The sequence below is a fragment of the Bufo bufo genome, chromosome 1 (assembly GCF_905171765.1).
Source record: "Bufo bufo chromosome 1, aBufBuf1.1, whole genome shotgun sequence".
In the NCBI taxonomy this organism is placed as follows: Eukaryota; Metazoa; Chordata; class Amphibia; order Anura; family Bufonidae; genus Bufo; species Bufo bufo.
Genome location: NC_053389.1, coordinates 498,453,366 through 498,473,028, shown reverse-complemented (window position 1 = coordinate 498,473,028; position 19,663 = coordinate 498,453,366). Strand labels below are relative to the sequence as shown.

At 42.3% G+C, this 19,663-nt stretch overlaps 1 protein-coding gene across 1 annotated transcript in view; it reads right to left on the bottom strand.

Moving 5' to 3' along the window:
• Nucleotides 1-580: 580 nt before the first annotated feature.
• Nucleotides 581-19,663, bottom strand: part of SLC38A1 (solute carrier family 38 member 1) — a 136,908-nt gene continuing 117,825 nt past the window's right edge. Inside the window, exons 13-16 of the mRNA XM_040410588.1 lie at nucleotides 19,076-19,194; nucleotides 17,876-18,017; nucleotides 2,169-2,266; nucleotides 581-1,229 (exon numbers count right to left, since the gene is read on the bottom strand). Of these exons, the coding sequence (XP_040266522.1) occupies nucleotides 1,131-1,229; nucleotides 2,169-2,266; nucleotides 17,876-18,017; nucleotides 19,076-19,194 (458 nt within the window). The 3' untranslated portion in view covers nucleotides 581-1,130. The remainder of the gene's footprint in view (nucleotides 1,230-2,168; nucleotides 2,267-17,875; nucleotides 18,018-19,075; nucleotides 19,195-19,663) is intronic.

The following is a 19,663-nucleotide window of genomic DNA, read 5'->3' as shown; positions in this document are numbered from 1 at the left end:
GGACCCAGATTACAAATCTATTACTAGTCCATCTCTAGAACATATTCACACTGCATCCTTTTTTAACATAATATTTATGGGATCAGTGACCTTTGGAATGATTGAGATGGATATACCGTGTCCAGCCTAGGAAACAGCAATGCCAATGGTCGGAACAGGTGCCACACTCACCTTTCTGCAGCAAAGCCATTCCTGCTCCACTGAAATTTCCCATCCACTTCTGGGCACAGCCGGAAAGGAAGTGGCATGGTCCCATGACCACTGAGGCCAATCACTGGCCTCAGCATTCACATGTGCTAGAACAGCATGCTCTAGTACGTCACTATCCGCGACATGCCATTCAAGCACATGCAACGTTGAGATTATTGATTGGCTGTAGCATTCATGGGAAAAAGCCACTTCTGGTCCTGCAGGGACTGGAAACAGCCGGGAAGTGGACAGTGGTGCAGGAACAGTGGTGCTGCAGAAAGATGAGTAGGGTTTGTTTTATTAGGTACAGGTTCCAACCATTTGGGTTGTCGGCTCCTAGCCTGGACAACCCACATCTGGACTTTTTTTACTGTAAATTCTTTGTCATTATTGGATCATGCTCTTCAATGGCAAAAGAAAGGTTCAGTGGACTGGAACCAAGCTGTTGTATATAGCAATTAGCATTTCCATGCTAATTTCCATTAGAAGAATAATACCAGTTGGATTTACACTGTAGGTTTTCATAACCAATGGCAATCCATTACCCCTGGAGATGGTTCCAAAGTTGAAGCAAGTTATCAATAAATATACTATAGGCAGTATGACTGTATATGGTGGGTACGGCTTAAAAATGGTATGTTGTTGATAAAGACATTTTTTTTTTCTTGTAAACACAATTTGGTGAAAACTGTGATGATATACTTGAGACAATTTACAGAACTCATCAGAAAATAGAAATCCGATTGGTGAAGGGCATAACGTGAAAGAAACGATACATGATAGTAAGGAGTATGGTACAGAGTATAGTATTCTTATAAGAAAAAACATGCTGCAGAGAAATCCAGTGAGGTATAGTAAGGTTTGTCCCCTCAAACTATTGCCTATTTGTGCCCTTAAAACAATGGTTGCGGTGGTGGCAAGAGGACACCTTGTAGAGAAGCTCAGCTTCCATCTTTATTCGGTGAATGAACCCAGTCGTATATCACAAGAGGAATGCTCACCATGGCGAATAACAACCCAAGTGCAAAGAAAGCACATGCCTACAGGGAAAAAATGTAATAAAAAGCCATATTAAATAAGACAGATAAATCATGACGGACACATTCACTGAATTCCATTGGTTGTTATGCACAGCAGCCATACTAAATGGTTTGCTGATGTCTAATGGATATTATTTATAACCCAACATGGGTAATACATAATGAAAAGAAGGCAAAATGCTGGTGTGTAGCATTTATACCGGTAAGGCCTCATGCACATGCCCGTTGCCCGGCCGTGGCCGTATTGCGTCCCGCAAACAGGGGGTCGGCAATATGCAGGCACCGGCTGTGGGCTCCCCGCATCACTGCACTGTGTGAACAAGAACTAAAGGTCAGTGTAGATGATATTAGATAATATTACATGATTTAGACAGTCAAGCTTATTGGGCTTATAACTGAAGGGTCATGTCCAATCCAAAGAAACTGAATACCATGCAAAAGAAGTGCTTATCGTCTGCCTACTCCTTCAAATTGAAGCTTCACCTCTAGGGCCAATTTTACAAATGTATTAGGAAATTCCATTTATTATGTACATAATATAGTGTGTGTATATATTGAACATGGCAAAATGTTAACTTGTGTAGTGGTCGCATAAATATGAATAAATGATAGGACATGACAGATTTATAAAGGCATTAACCCATGCACTTTCAACGATGCTTTCTAAATTGCTCACTGGTTACACATGCCTGCATTTTTGCATCCTTAGCAGTGCAGGGAGTCTAGCAAGAGGAACATGGGAATGAATACCAAGAAGGTGGAGTAAAGATGGTATTAAACAAACCATTCATTTTTTACCATGTGGAATCTGGCTTCAAACTATATAATATCAGAAAAGCAAATTAGGTTCATGGCTTCACTTCCATTTCAAGTTTATTCTTAAGGCATCTCAAAAATTATAGCTGAATAGAAGTACTATAAATGGAGCAAATAACTTACCCAGAATCTCTCTTTGGCCAAAGAATCATTACCATTTGTAATTTTCAAGTATAACATTGAGGGAAGAATAAATATCAGCATATTAGCAGACGTGGCTCCTGTGAAGCACATTGAAATGGCTATTAATGTGGCTGCATATCGTTCAAAAGTTGCACACTGTAATAATCGACGTGAATTTATTTTACTGGTTTCACTTGTGCACCCATATGGTAATGTTGTGTCACATAGAAACATAGAATGTGTCGGCAGATAAGAACCATTTGGCCCATCTAGTCTGCCCAATATACTGAGTACTATGGATAGCCCCTGGCCCTATCTTATATGAAGGATGGCCTTATGCCTATCCCATGCATACTTAATCTACATCACTGTATTTGCAGCTACCACTTCTGCAGGAAGGCTGTTCCATGCATCCACTACTCTCTCAGTAAAGTAATACTTCCTGATATTACTTTTAACCCTTTGCCGCTCTAATTTAAAACTATGTCCTCTTGTAGCAGTTTTTCTTCTTTTAAATATTCTCTCCTCTTTTACCTTGTTGATTCCCTTTATGTATTTAAAAGTTTCTATCATATCCCCTCTGTCTCGCCTTTCTTCCAAGCTATACATGTTAAGGTCCTTTAATCTTTCCTGGTAAGTTTTATCCTGCAATCCATGTACCAGTTTAGTAGCTCTTCTCTGAACTCTCTCCAAAGTATCAATATCCTTCTGGAGATATGGTCTCCAGTACTGAGCACAATACTCCAAATGAGGTCTCACTAGTGCTCTGTAGAGTGGCATGAGCACCTCCCTCTTTCTACTGGTAATTCCTCTCCCTATACACCCAAGCATTCTGCTAGCATTTCCTGCTGCTCTATGACATTGTCTGCCTACCTTTTAGTCTTCTGAAATAAGCTAGATCAGCAAAGACACAAACTCTGGGACCCCTGTAGATCCCAGGAACAGATGGACCACTGTCTCTTCTGTTCTTTCACCTCTTTCAGTGCTCTCAGCAATCTACTATTCAGGAGACTGCAACCCAGCTCCATTCAGTGCTTACAGAAAAACTCCAGGAGAAATGGATACCCTGGCCCAAATTCACTACTGACTCTGTGCCTTGAGTCTGTCTACAATGTTGTTACATTTTGGTGCAAAATGTCACAACTATTCTTATTTTGCTATGTTTCATAGGCGGTGTTAACTTAGTGGGAGAAAGGATCCTTAGCCTAAAATGTTAAAGAAACTAGGCCAACTTAAATCTTTAGGCCTCATGCACATGAACTTGTGCCAGTTCCGTGCATTGGGGACAGCAATTTGCGGTCCCCAATGCACAGGCACCATCCGTGCGGCTTCCGCAGACGGATGCAGACCCATTCAATTTGAATGGGTCCGTGATCCGTCCACATCGCAAAAAAATAGAACAGGTTCTATTTTTTTGCGGTGCGGAGGCATGGAGAGAAACCCACTACATAGTGCTTCTGTGGGGTTTTGTACCTCAGTTCCACACCGCTCCTTCTGGATTGCGGACCCATTCAAGTGAATGGGTCCGCATCCCTGATGCGGGGTGCATACAGCCGGTGCCTGTATATTGCGGACCTAATACTTGAAGGCCGCAATACGGACACAGCTGCGTAACAGCCGTGTGTATGAGCCCTTTAAGTTTTAGACAGGCAGTCTATAAGTATGCTGGATTTATCATACAAAGAACTGATAACTGTTATAATTCTGGCACATTTAAAGACTCCTTGGCTAGACGTCTACCCTGTCTAAGGGTCCCTACACACATGAATTGTATCTGGCATTTTTCCACAACTAAAACAATGCCATAGAAATTGCTTGCATTTCCCCCCCATACCGCATGCTGTTTTCATGGCAATTTTTTGCAGTTTTTTTCTTAAACATTGTGTAAACCACTTTTTTTTTCAATTTTTTACTTTACTTATAGATTAGTAAATCGTCAGAAAAAATGCCAACGACTGCCAGAGACCCAAATAACACCATCTAAGGCCCCTCGCAGATGAGCGTGTTCAGATTAGGTCCAGATGCGTTGCGAATCCATTCAGTGAAAAATGCACGATTGCGTTCAGTTGTTCAGTTTTTATAGCGCGGATGCAATGCGTTTTGATGCGTTTTGCACGCGCGTGATAAAAAACTGAATGTATACAAACAACATCTCTTAGCAACCATCCGTAAAAAATGCTCATGTACACAGCCCCATTGAAATGAATGTGTTCGCATCATGCAATGCACCCGCGCGGAATACTCGCTCGTGTGAAAGGGGCCTAACAAAAATGCTAGTAGCAAAAAAAACACTTGCGTGTCCTGCATTTCATATTTCCTATACACTTTCAGCTAACATCTGAAGCTAGCGTGTTTACTGCTAAATATGCCCCAAATACTGCAGGTGCCCCTAAAATCACAATCTTAAGGTAAATCTGGGTCGCTGTTTTATGCCTAGTGGCGGGACAGAGGTGTTTCTGAAATACGATTGTCTAGCACTCAGAAGTTAAGACCATATCACCTTTATTCCAAGCTAATTGAAAATGAACTCCAGTGGAATATTTCGATAGTCACAGCGATCTTAATCATGACATGACTACAACAAAACTGACCTCCCTTAAAGGGGTTCTCCAGGAATTATGAAAATGAAAATACTTAAATATTACTTTATTATAAATATATTCCAAAATACCTTTCATTAGTTATAATGGCTCATTTTGTCTGGAGAGCAATCATCAGGGGAAATAAAATGGCCGCCGTCCTATTAGTACACACTAATTTGACCTAATCACACTGGAGGGCATGCTACTTCAGAGCAGTGAGCTAAATAGCTGCATTATCTTCTTCTATGCTCTTGAATACAGTTTAATATGATCTTTAGCTAAATCTCTGTAGAAATGGAGTTCATGAGGAGACATGAAGTACAGAGAGGATAGTGGGGGTGTAAATAATGAGCAGCAGCACTTGTATGCAGTCCTGTCCATCCTCTCTGTACTTCATGGCTCCTCGTGAACTCCATTCTCACAGAGATTCAGTTAAAGTTCTTATAATCTAAGTATGAGAGGAGGATGATGCTCAGAAGTAACATGTCCTCCTGTATCATTAGGACAGGTTTTGTGTGTATTAAAGGGGTTGTCCAGGTTCAGAGCTGAACCCGGACATCCCTCCATTTTCACCCAGGCAGCCCCCTGACAGGAGCATGAACTGCTCCGATGCTCTCCTTTGCCCTGCACTAAATCGCGCAGGGCGAAGGAATTTTTTGGAGATCCGGTGATGTATTGGGGCTCTCCATGGGGCTGCCAGGAACCCCGGTGACGTCACCGACACTTATGGGCGGGTTTTAGCGCTGCCCTAGCTAGTAAAACAGCTAGGGCAGCGCTAAAGCCCGCCCATCAGAGCCGGTGATGTCACCGAACACACTGCCGGGCAGAAGTTTCCGCCCGGCTGTGTGTTATTGAAAACAAAAAAGAGCCCGTGCCCTGCACGATTTAGCTCAGGGCAAGGGAGCGCATCGGAGCATGATATGCTCTGATGCTAGCCTCAGGGGGGCTGCCTGGGTGAAAATAAGGGTATGTCCGGGTTCAGCTCTGAACCCGGACAACCCCTTTAATAGGACGGTGGCCATTTTGTTTCTCCTAATGACTGCTCCCTAAACAAAATGAGCCATTATAAATAATGAAAGGTATATCGGAATATATTTACAATAAAGTAATATTTAAGTATTTTCATTTTCTAAATTCCCGGAGGACCCCTTTAAATAATGTTACACCCACCCAGTGGCAAACATATAATCAATATCACCTGTTAGTAAGAGTAAACCTCAATTCCCATTGGGTGCTGGGAATCAAGTATATAAAATAAAACCAATAACAGCACTAGAGGGGTAATCTTATGCAATTAAGACTTAACTTTTAATAACTCGTATCTAATGAATAACACACTAAATACACAAATAAAAATGGAACAATCTTACCGGTATGCTGATTAATCGACTGGTGCACGGATACTGGAATGGTTGATATAGGGAGGGGGAGGGAGAATGAGGGATGATGAAATGTGTAAGTCTTATCCCTATTTTGCCCTGATGACCTCCTAATATGGAGTCATTGCCCTGACAAGGGCTGCCCCGTCCGGAACCTTGCCCTATTAAATCCCTAGAAGACCCTGTTAGGGGAGAGGAAAAAATAACTAGACCCTATGTGTTGTTAATCAGAATCAGAATAACTCAAACAAGGTCAGAAAATGTAGATAAAAACATCCCAATACGTTTCGTCTAATCAAGTTCCCCCAGACTCATCAGGGGACCAGTGCAGAGAGACTACTAGTGGTCATCACTGTCTCATCCAGTGTCACTAAATACACTGAGGGAGGGCCAGTGGAAAGCCCTGCCACCTCTAGGTGTAGAGGAAAAAGTCTGGCAGCGTCTGATGTGTGGCGGCAGCGTGGAGCCATCGTTTAAATAGATTCAAGGATCGCACCTCACCTGCCAGTTCCGGGTTGCCCACTGTCGTCACCGTTAATACTTGGAGGAGTGTGGGGTAGCCGGAGCGTGTCAAATGGGAGCAGGGGGCGTGACAGATGTCAGTGTAGCGTCGGCGCTGCATAGCAACACACGACGCCACCTTCAGCATCTGGCAAGGCAGGAAGCAGTATGCGTGTCCTGTTATTATCCATAACATATATTAACATGTGAAAAAATTAAAAAATTAAAAAAGTTCCAGCACCGGATAACATTTTCATAGCTTGTCTTTATTCGGCGTTCATAATCGTAGAAAACAAACAGTGGATATCACCTCCCACCACCTCCGGTCAGGTTTACATGTTTCAAGCCTCTTGGCTCTTACTCATAACCTCCTTCCGTTTTCTACGATTATGAACGTCAAATAACGACAAGCTATGAAAATGTTATCCGGTGCTGGAACTTTTTTTATTTTTTCACATGTGAGAAGAGCCGACCTTGACTTGTTCCATGCACGGATGCTGGTGAGGGAGCTGGACTTAATTTGTTTTGTTTAAATTAACATATATTCACACTCTGCAGGACATTTAAGTGGTGGGATCCCTTACTGGTGAGAGGAACAAAGACTAAAAGTACCATAGGTACCCTATAGATGAATGTGGACATATCCCATTATTATTTCTGGGAGGCAAGAACAAAAGACACACCCCTACTAATAGATTTTACATGAAGGGTGTTTTAAAAGATGTTCTAACGGAAACAAAATACGTGTGGTATTGATAAATGAGAATCCTGGGATTATAGGAAGCAACCAAAATTTAACTGTTCATTCAGTCCAAGGGGACTGGAAGTCTTGAGTTTAAAGATCCACCATGACTCTCTTTGGAGGATCTTTTTATCCTCTTGGTGGGCGGAGAATCTTTTCAATGCCTACAAACCTGATACATTTTGTGTTACCCTCATGCAACTCCACTATATGTCTGGCCACTGTTGTATCCCTTTCATTGCAAATATCTCCCATGTGCTCCCCAATGCGTCGGCAAAGCTCTCTACGTGTCTTGCCCACGTACTGGAGACCACACTCACACGTTATCAGGTAAACAACCCCTATTGTTCGGCAATTAATAAAATCACAGATTTTAAATGTAGTCTCATCCATATTGCTCTTAAAGGATTTGGTAGTCTGTATTTGGTCACAGAAAATGCAATTACCGCATCGAAAGCAACCTGATATTGTATTTTCTAACCACATTTTGGGGTCCTTTTTTGGATTCAAAGTGGCTATGCACTAGGTGGTCCTTCAGGCTTGTCCCTCGCCTATAGGTAATTGAGGGCTGGGCACCAATGACATCAAATAAGTCCGGGTCCATACAAAGGATGTCCCAATGTTGGGAGATGGTATCCCTTACTCGTTTATGTGTGGTGTCAAAGGTCCCAAATAGTCTGATTAGCTTTTGTGACTCCATTTTGTTATCTAGTGGTTGCAGCAGTGTGGTACGTTCCTGATTAAGTGCTCTTTGGTACGCGGGGGTACAATCTTGTCAGGGTAGCCCCTCTCATGAAAGCATGTTCTCAGACAATTTGCCTGATCTACAAATTCCTGTTCCTCTGAGCAATTCAGCCGGAGTCTCAGGTACTGCCCAGTCGGAATGCCCCGTTTTATGTTTCAAAAGCTTTATTGAAAAATATTTTTCATTTTCATATAAGCGTTATGATACAGCAACCAACTGTATTTCGATCATACATAAATTGTTAACAAAAAGGAAAATAATAATAAAGAAAAATGACAATGATTATGACAATCATCAATGAGGAGATCCAAAAGTGGTTATTAGTTAGGAAATGGCAAGTATTAATATGACATCATACACTTGAATAGTCTATGTACTTTTTATGTCTGCAACAGCTTCCAACGGCATAGTATTCATTATAGAGATAGAGTCTGTTGTACACTGGCGGAGTAGGAGGAGGACACCCAGGGTTCCCACAACTTTTCAAACGTTTCGAATGTATCCATGCGGATGGCGGATAGTTTTTCATATAGTAGGATTCTATTAACCCTATCCAAAACTGCTTGGAAGCTTAATGTACTTGATTTCCATTTAAACGCTATATGAATTCTAGTCGCCATCAGTATATGTTGCGATAGTTTGAATTTGGCGAATGTTAGTCCAGGCGGTTTATCACCTAAAAGACATACTGCGGGTGTTATTTGGTAGTTACAACCTAAAATTGTGGAGAGCAGTCTGCCAATTTTAGACCAAAGGAGTTGAACATGTGGGCACGTCCACCATATATGATAAATTGTACCATTATCAGTACAACCCCTAAAGCATAATGGTGATACTTCAGGATATATGCGGTGCAACTTAAAAGGCACTAGATGGGTTCTATGAAGGACCTTCACAGAGGTCTCTGCCAGTGTGGTTTGCCAAGAGGTCTTGGTCAAAGTTTGGGAACGGGAAAACCATTCTGACAGTGGATATTTTTCCTGTGTGTCCCTCTCCCACTCCACCATATACGGAAGCCTAACCCCATCAGGAGAGGGATCAAGCATTCCATATAGTCTGGACAGTAATCCCCTTCTATACAAAGAAAAATTGACAAAGCGTTCAAAGGGGGTAAAGTCTAAGTTCTGATTATCCACCTTCAAGGAATGGAGAAATGAGAATATTTGATTAGCCGCAAATGATTCACCTCTAGGGAGGTTAAATTTTTCTTTAAAATCACTCAGGGCCATCAATTTCCCCCTAACCAGGAATTTGTGTAGAGTTGTACAATTGTTGTCTATCCACCATTTAAAATTGGTAATTCTCAATCCCGGTGTGAAGGCCGGATTACCTATTATGTGAAGGAGTGGAGAGATTTTTGACTGTAGTGCAAACTTAAACCTAACTGATCTCCACAGCAGCAATGCTTGGTAGGATAACGGTGAGATAGAGCTTAATTTTTTCGGAAGAGGCAATGTGGTCCAGAGTAAGGCTCTCCACAACCATGGGGACAGGAGGGATTGTTCCATTGACACCCACAGGGGGTGTGTCTCTGGTTTAGTATGTGTCAGGAAAAGCTGGGCTAATCTAGCAGCTTTGTAGTATTTTATGAAGTCTGGGACTGATAAACCTCCCTGTGTTTTATGTCGGCACATGGTGGCCCGTGCTATACGAGCACGCTTGTTGCCCCAAATAAATTTTAATACATCCCTATGTAGGTCGCGGAGGTCCCCACTCGGGACTGGTAATGGGACAGTCCTAAATAAATAAAGAAGCCTGGGCAATACAACCATCCTGATTACATGTATTCTACCTATCCAAGATATCGGTAGTGCATTCCAGATTTTAAGATCTTCTCTGATAGCTCGATATAGAGGGGTGTAGTTCAGTTTATACATCATGTGCGGTTGAGTGGGCACTACTGTGCCTAGATATGGTATATGATTGGGTAGGTAATGGAACTGGAATTTACTTAAAAGGAGCGACTTCATAGAAGGGGAAGTATTACATAACATAAGCTCAGATTTCTGATGATTAACTCGAAGGCCAGATATCTCTGAAAAGTTTCTCAGAATCTTTAAGAGATTTGGCAGAGAAATAAGAGGATTAGTAAGGGACAGGAGGAGGTCATCTGCAAACAGACTCAACTTATATTCCATGTCTTCTATCTTAACCCCTGATACATTTTGATCATTTCTGATAGAGATGGCGAGAGGTTCCATCGCCAGGGCAAAAAGGGCCGGGGATAGGGGACATCCTTGGCGCGTGCCTCTAAGTATTTGAATGGGGGCAGGATTCATGGACGGGAGTTTAAGGTATGCGACTGGTGATGAATAAAGTGCCTTAACAGTTTGTATAAATGGGCCCTCAATACCCATAGAATGGAGAACCAGATGTAAGTAGTCCCATGTGACAGAATCAAAGGCCTTTTCTATATCGAGGGCCAGGACAGCAAGTGGTGTGTTTCTTTTGTTTGCTACTTGAATCAGATTGAGTATTTTGCGTATATTATCAGGAGCTTCTCTACCCGGGATAAACCCTACCTGGTCTTTGCCAATAAGATTGGGGAGTAAATTATTAAGCCGACGCGCCAGTATAGATGTTAGGATTTTTGTGTCCAAATTCAATAGGGATATTGGTCTATAGTTGGAGGGAGATAGAGGGTCTTTTTTGGGTTTTGGAATGACTGTTATGTTAGCTGCTAGAAAGTCTGGATGTGGGATATTACCTTGTAATATGTGGTTACAAAATTTAGTGATGTGTGACGTTAAGAGGGGAGCAAATTTTTTATAATAGAGGGCTGACAGACCGTCCGGGCCAGGTGCTTTGCCTAACTTCAGAGAGTTAATTGATAGCTCCACATCTTCGTTTACTATTGTTTTGTTCAGTTCCCTTACTGCTTCAGGGGAGACCTGTGGTAATCTAATGGAAGTCAGGAAGCTGTTATGCTCTTGTCCAAGTATATTGTTCGGTTTAGCATAGAGTTTTTGGTAAAATGTATGAAAGGTCTGATATATAGTTTCCGGGTTAGAGGAAACTTGGCCTGTATTTAATCTCATCTGGAACACCTGGTTTATTTTTTGCTTGGCCTTGAGTTGGCGGGCTAGCATTTTGTCAGGCTTATTAGCATATTTATAATAGTAGGATGCGGTCCAACGTAGTGCTTTTTCTGTTTGATCCGTGAGAATCATGTTAATTTGAAGTTTGGCGTTTTTTATCTCCCTAAGCAAGTACATTGAGGGTGTTCTTTGATGTGCTTTAACTAGTTTACTGAGCTTGGATTCTAGATTCAGTAGGGATGCATGTCTTTCTTTTTTTAGACGTGAGGCTTCCTTAATGATTTGACCCCTCATAAAGGCCTTATGGGAGAGCCAGACCACCACCGGGTCTACATCGGGATCAGAGTTGTCTAGGAAAAACTGTTTTAACTCATCCTGGATACGATCACGTACAGCAGGCCTAGTCAACAATGACTCATTAAGCCTCCAAGTAAACAATCTACTAGTAGGAGTATATGGGGAGACATCCGCATCAACCATGTCATGGTCTGACCAAGACATCACTTGGTGTCGACAGTAGGCCAAGTGTGGTAGAAGGGATGTTGATATTAGAACCATATCAATGCGTGTATATAGATGATGTGCGGGAGAGTAGTAGGTATATCCTCTCTGAGTGCCGTTATACTCCCTCCAGGAGTCAGCCAAGGAAAGAGTTTTCATAACATTCAAAATCTGGTGTCCCAGGACAGCTGAGCGTGGGGTGTTAAGCTGGGAGGAGCGGTCTAACAAGGGATTCATTACAAAATTAAAGTCTCCTGCCCATATTAACTCATCATACCGTAGTGCCTCTATTAGGTGGCACATATGATTGAAAAAGGTAATGGGGTCGTCAGTTGGGGCATATACATTGACTATGCACATTACTTTCCCTTTATATTCCCCTAATAGGATGACATAGCGTCCCTCTTGGTCATTAATGTGCTCAGTTATCTGGAATGGGAATGAGTTCTGTAAGAGGGTGACAACTCCTCTACTTTTAGTGTGAAAGGTAGAGGTAAAGAATCTAGAGTATCGGGGATGGAAATATTTGGGGTGGGAAGAAGGCGTAAAGTGTGACTCCTGTATACATATTATATCTGGGTTATGTCTAAGATAGGTTGAAAATGCCGTTTTACGTTTGCCTGGGGAATTGAAGCCCCGTACATTATGTGACACTAGCTTACACATTATCCCAGCAGTAAATGATAAAGCTTAGCATAACTAGTCGTATATACCATAACCAGCTGATGACAGTGCATATAAGGATCCCCATATAGACAAAAAAACAAGAAAAATAACACATAAACAAAATTAACAATGCTGTTAAACAGCTAGATTGGCAGGGCCTACCGTGGCCTGCATTAACTAGTGGGCCTAATGTGGATATCAGGGGAACAATATCTATCCCTGGATCCACAATATGTGACCCAAAAATGGAGAGCAACATGGACATCCGAATCGCTGTAACCCTAGCGAATGTCCTGAATTAAACCTGCACACACAACCGTGTGTATCATGTCCCAGAATCCAATTGTTCGGTAGGTTATTCAAAGAATCCAACCATGGCTGCTGAAATCTTTATGAAGGAAGCGTCCCGCTCTTTTTCCAGCTGATTTTGAACAAGGCCGAGCCTCACCTTCAATGGCCTGGTGATTTAGCGTTGGTGGGCACCTGTGTCCAGACCCTGGCCGGGCGTTGCGGCCTAGTGGGCGCCGATGATTTGTTCAGGGTATCCACCTTTAATCCGGCTTGACGCAGCTTCTCAATCCCCTCATCAGGAGTATGTACCGTATAGGAGCGTGAGTTGAGCTGAAAGGATAGGGCAAAGGGGAACCCCCATCTGTAACGTACTTGGGCTTGTTGTAGGGCCTGTGTCACAGGCTTCATCTCTCTACGCTTCCGAAGCGTTGTGGGAGCTAAGTCCGCATAGATGTGCACCACCGGCGGGAGATCAGGTAAGGTCGCCATATTTCGCGCCGCGTTGAGAATCAGATCTCTCATCTCCGGGTAGTGTAGTTTTAGAACCACATCCCTGGGAGTGTCAGGGACTCGTGGCTTCCCCAGGGCCCTGTGTATCCTATCCATCCGTAATTGACTCGGCTGGGCCTGGGGTAGTAAGGCCGCAAACAGCGCACCCATCGTGCTTGATAAGTCCTGAAAGGATTCAGGTAGGCCCCTTATACGAAGGTTCCCCCTCCTGGACCTATTCTCCAGGTCTTCTATTTTTGTTTCAAGGGCTTGTAGCTGTAGGGAATGGGCATCAATGTCCTCTCTATCAGCGCCCATGGCGTCTGCTAGCTCGTCCGTTCTGGACTCTAGGTCTGAGACCCTGTTACCCAGTTCATTAATCTGGCGGGAGAATTCTGCAACCGCCTGAGCTAGCTCATTTTTAAAGAGAGCCGCAATGTTGGTATATAGATCTGTCTGACCTGTTTGTGAAGAGGCTGCAGCCGCATGAAGCTCACTTTCAGTAGAGGAGGCCGGGCTCGTCGGGGAAGCCGCCTTGTCGGCCATGATGGATTGCCTCGTGGTCCGGAAGATCTCCGGTATAGTTTGAGAAGCTGCAGGTGTTCCCGGGATTTTCAATCCCCTCTTGCCTCGGGTAGACTTCTGCGACCTCTGCATTAGTATTCAGGGCTTGTGGAGCCGAATGAACGGCGCTAATGTTGGGAAAATGTCAGCGGTCGGAGCGGAGCTCACAGAGACATGTCTGCTCCGTAAGCCTCGCGCATGCGCTCTCGGAATGCCCCGTTTTAATGGGATAGGATAACTACTCTCCCATCTAAGTAAGGAGTTCGTGGCCGTAAGCCATAATATTAAAAACATCAGATATTTCCAAAAATAAATTGGGATATAAAGCATATGCAGGTACGTGTATAAATCTAGCCAATACCCATGATATATATTTGTTAACATACAGTATAAAAAGGTCTGGATAATTTACTTACATAAGAGAGATTATATCAGCATTACACATGTGGTACTACACCTAACTAGATCAGCCAACAAGAGCTTCCAAACTAGGAATAAGTTAGGGTATTACAAGAGGGGCATGTGCACTCAGACAATAGAAATACTTATTGTGCTGCCCCAGCTAATGGTTTCTCATTTAGAATTTATTATTGTATTCTGTGTCATACAGTATGATATCTACTATACTTAATGTACTTTGCTGCTATCTAGTGGCCATTATTATATTTGGTTTATGGTTTTGTTTCATATGTCATTCATCCTGTAACGCCTCCTCCTCTTTTATGAGCTTATATCCTGTGTCCTGCAGAATTTCCTGTTTGTCAGACATGCATCACAGAGCTGGAAACAGGATTTTACTCTGATCTCTTTCATCATTTCTCAAGGTACAGTCAATAAATTACCTAAAGGCATATCCACTGCATCTCCCTCACGGGAATTCAACATGCAACTGGTGTTGGTAGTGATATGATTATAGCTATAGCTAGCTCACTTTCTTCAGAGACTTCTGTTTGCATAGACACATTAAAGCGCTGTTTTTCTTTTATTGATCTGAAGCTCCATTCCCAAGTTATGATACTTTTTCCTAATATGCAAACCATTGCTCTTGTACCCAAGCTCTGCTCCTTTCTATGACCAGCCCCTCCCTGACTGCTTTGATTAACAGGGCCAGGCAGTGGCAAAGCAGTGAGGGAGAGGCTGGTCACTGAAGGCAAGAAGAGCAACGGTGATACCCCCTTTGCACCAAAGGACTAATTTGCATATTAAGAAAAAGTATAACTCAGGAACAGAGCCTCAATGGACATGTTCCCATTTTCATTATTATAATCAGTAATATCATTTAGAGGTTCCAAGATGTGAATCTTATGACATGTGGAAGTGCATCCAATGTAGTATTTGTTGCACTCCACGAATAATAATTATCACAAACTCAGAATTTTAATTAATATAAGTTTTTATGGGAAAGTTTATATTTTCCAATCGTGTCCTGGAAATTGTTGCCAACCCTAACGTATGAGCATACCCTACATGGATGTGTGCCCTGTCTATAAAAGCCTTTTTGCTGCAGCATTTTATGGGAGAACATAAATAGGCTGGGAGACAAAATTTGCCCCAAAGAGGGAGGTCATTTATAAACAATGTGGCAGCCATCATGTAAATGGGGTCATCCATAAATATGGGTAAATATTTGAACATAATATCTTTAATTTATGTAAATTAGTTGCTATACTGTAGGACTAGTGTTTTATAGCATCATCTCGTTTGATTTGACTAGTCAATAAATCAGTCTGCTGTTTATGAGCTACAATATTCTTTGCTAGTTGCACTGTCCATTTTTTGTATCCCCTTGTTTTTAAGCCCATAACAAATTTATCAGCCTCCCTCTCATAATCTGCGGATAAGCTGCAATTCCTTTTGATGCTGGTAAATTCACCTACTGGGTCCGATTTGATAGTATATCATGGATGTGAACTATATGCATGCAAGACTGTGTTCCCTGATCATGTGTAGAATATATAATTTGATACCCTACTTTTACCTGGAGTGTAAGATCCAAAATTAAATTCTAGTAGGATGCTAATAATAAGTAAATTGCAGGTTAAAAGGATTATCATTTATTCATTCTGAAAACAGTATGGCAGACACATCACCTTGCTATATGATGAGTAGGTCAGGTATATAAATTCTACAAATGAATTAATCTTAAATAGTTTTTCCTTCCCAAAATTCCAGTTTGCCAGTGACGGTGAGTATTTCGCCCCCATTGACATGTCCCGAGTCTGGAAATATCAAGATTTGTCAAAGGAAAAATAATTGTTTCATAAGGAACAATACCACTTGCAAAATAAATTCACATAAATCCATGATATCATTTCTATAGTTCTGCAAGAAGTTCTACAAAGCATGCATAGCCACATCGTGAGGTATAGATGTATAGAGTGAGGATACATCACAGGCCACCCAAACTGATACAGCATTTTTTAGCAGCACAATTCCATAGAACATCCTAACTATCAGGATGATAGTTGACTTTGTGTAGACTTGTGTATTTTTAGTAGGGTCTGCAAAATAGGAACCATGGGGCCAGTAACACACAGGAAGCCTAATAACTTCCCTGTAATTACTCCCAATGCAACATTATCTTTTACCAGATTACACATTTTTTTTGTATGATGGGTGTTGGATCCTGGGGAATTGAACGGTAAATCACTTCTACAACTCCTGTCCATGACCACGACAGTACACTCTGTACACACTGGGGATACCAAGCCACAGACCCCAGGTTACCAGCCTGTTGATCAGGGAGCCAGCCAGATGACTGAGCAACAGATCCTGGGCCACCAGCCTTTGGCCAGGGTGACAGCCTTCTGAGAGAGGGACAGAAAGCCCAGGCCTTTCATCAGCATGAAACCTTCTTCTGCCCGGGAGAAGACTGGAGAAGACAGCCCAGTGCCTTGCCTGTATTTTTTTGCACTTGAGCTCCTCCAGTAAAGAAGCACACTGGTTAATAGCAGACCTTGACTCTTTGGACTTATTTCCCATTGGGGTGTACCATGCATTAGCATCTCTTTCGGAGAGCAGCAACACATGTCATGATTAAGATCACTGTGACAATTGAAACACGTTGACTAGAATACGATATTCCACTGAAGTTTATTTTTTATTAGTGTGCAATAAAGGTGGTATGATTTTAACTTCTGAGTGCTCGACAATCATATTTCAGATTCATCATGTTTGCTGGAGCGAAGCCCATGCACCGGAATCTTGCCTCTGGCATAAGGTTGTTATACCCCAGAAGACTGTTTCTGTCATTTGAATCTCTGAGTCATGCGCCACCCACTCAAGTCCTACATGTGATACAACATATTCGATTCGGCAACTTCACCGAAGTTTGCCAACAGATTTGATTTGTTATGAATGGATTTGTCACAAATCTCTATAAATCAGGTAACCCAGGCCACTCTGCCTTAGGGTACGGCAGCAGCACGGAGCGCCCATGCTGCGGTGAAGACCCGCACGGCCAACTAGCCCTCAGCTGCCTTTCGTTTAATAATGAAGACCGCACTGTATAGTCCCTTATTGTTAACGGCCACGCGGCAGGGGCTGATGCTGGTATGGGGTTTGGCTAGTTAGGGGGAGGGGGGCACAATATGCAGATTATTGCTGTTCTTTCTTGCAATCTCCTGCAGTTTTTTTGACAGTAAACACTGAATATTAATCAGCTCTGACATACCCACTTCTCCAACCCCAGCCCTCTCCTGCCCTACAGTTGGGAACCCTTCTTCTGCAATCTGATTTTCCTCCTTTTCCACATCATCTAATATAGAAGAGAATATGTCATCAAGAACATCCAGCTCACAGGACAATGGCGGAGACCGCACGGGACAAGGGTTTTATAGGGCTGTGACATCACAGGGGAGGGCTATCTGCAGATTGGCTGGCTGCATGGCATTATGGGGGATCTCGCGTTCCCCGGCTTCTTACTTTAACTTTGTAACATGTGTAATTGCCATTTTAGGAAAAACTGATTAGTTACTACGAATCGCGAGGAAATTCGGATTCGTTGTAAATCGACTGCATTCCACTTCGAATACTTCTCTTCGCTGAACTCTACAACAGTGTGTGGTGCTACTTTAGTGCCTTTTTCTAATGATCAGCAGGGGTTCCAACAGTCAAACCCCCTCTTGATCAGGAAGCCATGGTAGCGATATACTATCACTTACTAAATATCCACAAAAGAAAATAAATACAATAAAAAAAATACTTTACCTACAGCTCCAAAAATATCTTTCATTGCTGGTATGAAAATAACAAGTAAGTCAATTATAGCCAGAAGGATTACTGTCACTAATGAATGCTGCCAGAATATATATTTTGTCTTTCGAGCCAGTTCAAACAATGACGATCGAACCTTTTAATAAATAAAAAAGAAATTTAAAGATGCATATCACCTTCAAATGGTTGTACAGGAGTGATTTCCCATCCTCAAGACAAGCCATCAACGTATGATCGTCAGGGGTCTGTCATCCCACACCCACACCGATCCGCTGTTTCCGCAGCAGAAATCAGCCCTGAACTACACAGCTCCGTCCAATGTGCCGTGGACACAGCTTCTGACTGCAGCACTGCTCACATTCACTTCAATGAGAGCAGGGTTGCTGTTACCAGCTCTATCTACACAGTGGATGGAGCTACAGTATGTAGTTCTGAGGCAACTTCCAGTTCTGGAGATGCTCTGAAACATCTGATCAGTGACGGTGTGGGGTGTTGTACCCCCAATCAGATATTGATGGCCTATCCTGAAGATAGGTCATTAATATTACAATACTGGAATACTCCTTTAAGCATGTTTTATACAAAATCCAGAATCTATTCTAAACCCAGCTACAAAACCTCTAGTTCAGGGATGGCCAACCTGTGGCTCTGTAACTGTTGTAAAACTACAACTCCCACCATGCTCTGCTGTAGGCTGATACCTGTAGGCAGTGTGGGCATGCTGAGAGTTGTAGCTTCACAGCAGCTAGAGTGCCGAAGGTTGCTGATCCCTGCTCTAGTTTATCTCTATGGATGGAAAATTCTTTCAATTGTCTTGATAAGACTGTATTCACACCCCTGTGTTCCCAAAAATATTTTACATCCAATTTGTCACTACTCTGAATACACAGCATCATTGATCCATTTGACATCCAAGTAATATAGACATATATGGCGAGAGCTATCAAATTGGTGTAAAGTAGAACTGGCTTAGTTGCCCATAGGAACCAATCCGATTCCACCATTCATTTTCCAAAGGAGCTGTTTAAAATGAAAGATGGAATCTGATTGGTTGCTATGGGCAACTAAGCCAGTTCTACTTTACACCAGTTTGATAAATCTCCCCCATAATGTGTAAAATGAGTTCAATGAAAGAAGGGCAAGCCATGTTTATAGGCCAGTCATATTCTATAACAAATGCTGCTATGTACTTACAGTGAAAAATAACACGGGTACAGTAAGTATGACTGCAATTATGACAGCCAGGCGTACAGTCAGTAGGAGAACATCCGATTTATCTTCATAAGTTCCAAGAAGTTCAGATCCCACTTTCTCTAAAGAAATCAAATGTTCAAAAATATAAGTGAAGTTAGAGAAATGAATTGCAAATATAATGTAGATAACTGAGAATTATACAGCTACCAGAGGTCAACATCGCAGAATATAGCCTCTGAATACAATGGTATAGCAATGTGCAAAATGTTCTAAAAAATGTACACATGGAATAGTTATACTGTATATTATACACACTACTTCAACTATTCTTCATCTATAGCCTCCGCTGCTCACATTTTGTCTCCTTTTAGCTACCAATTGTGTTCTTTTTTATTTTACATAGCCCACTCTTGTGATGCTATTGGTGATTAGAGATGGCCTTGTGGTTCGCCCGGCGGTCGTTTTGCAGCAAACTTTGCGCGTTCGCGATTCGCTGTACATGTGAACATATGGCGATGTCTGCCGGCGGCATATTATTTTGCATTGCGCCGAACTTTGACCCATGACACATCCATCAGGTGGGACAGG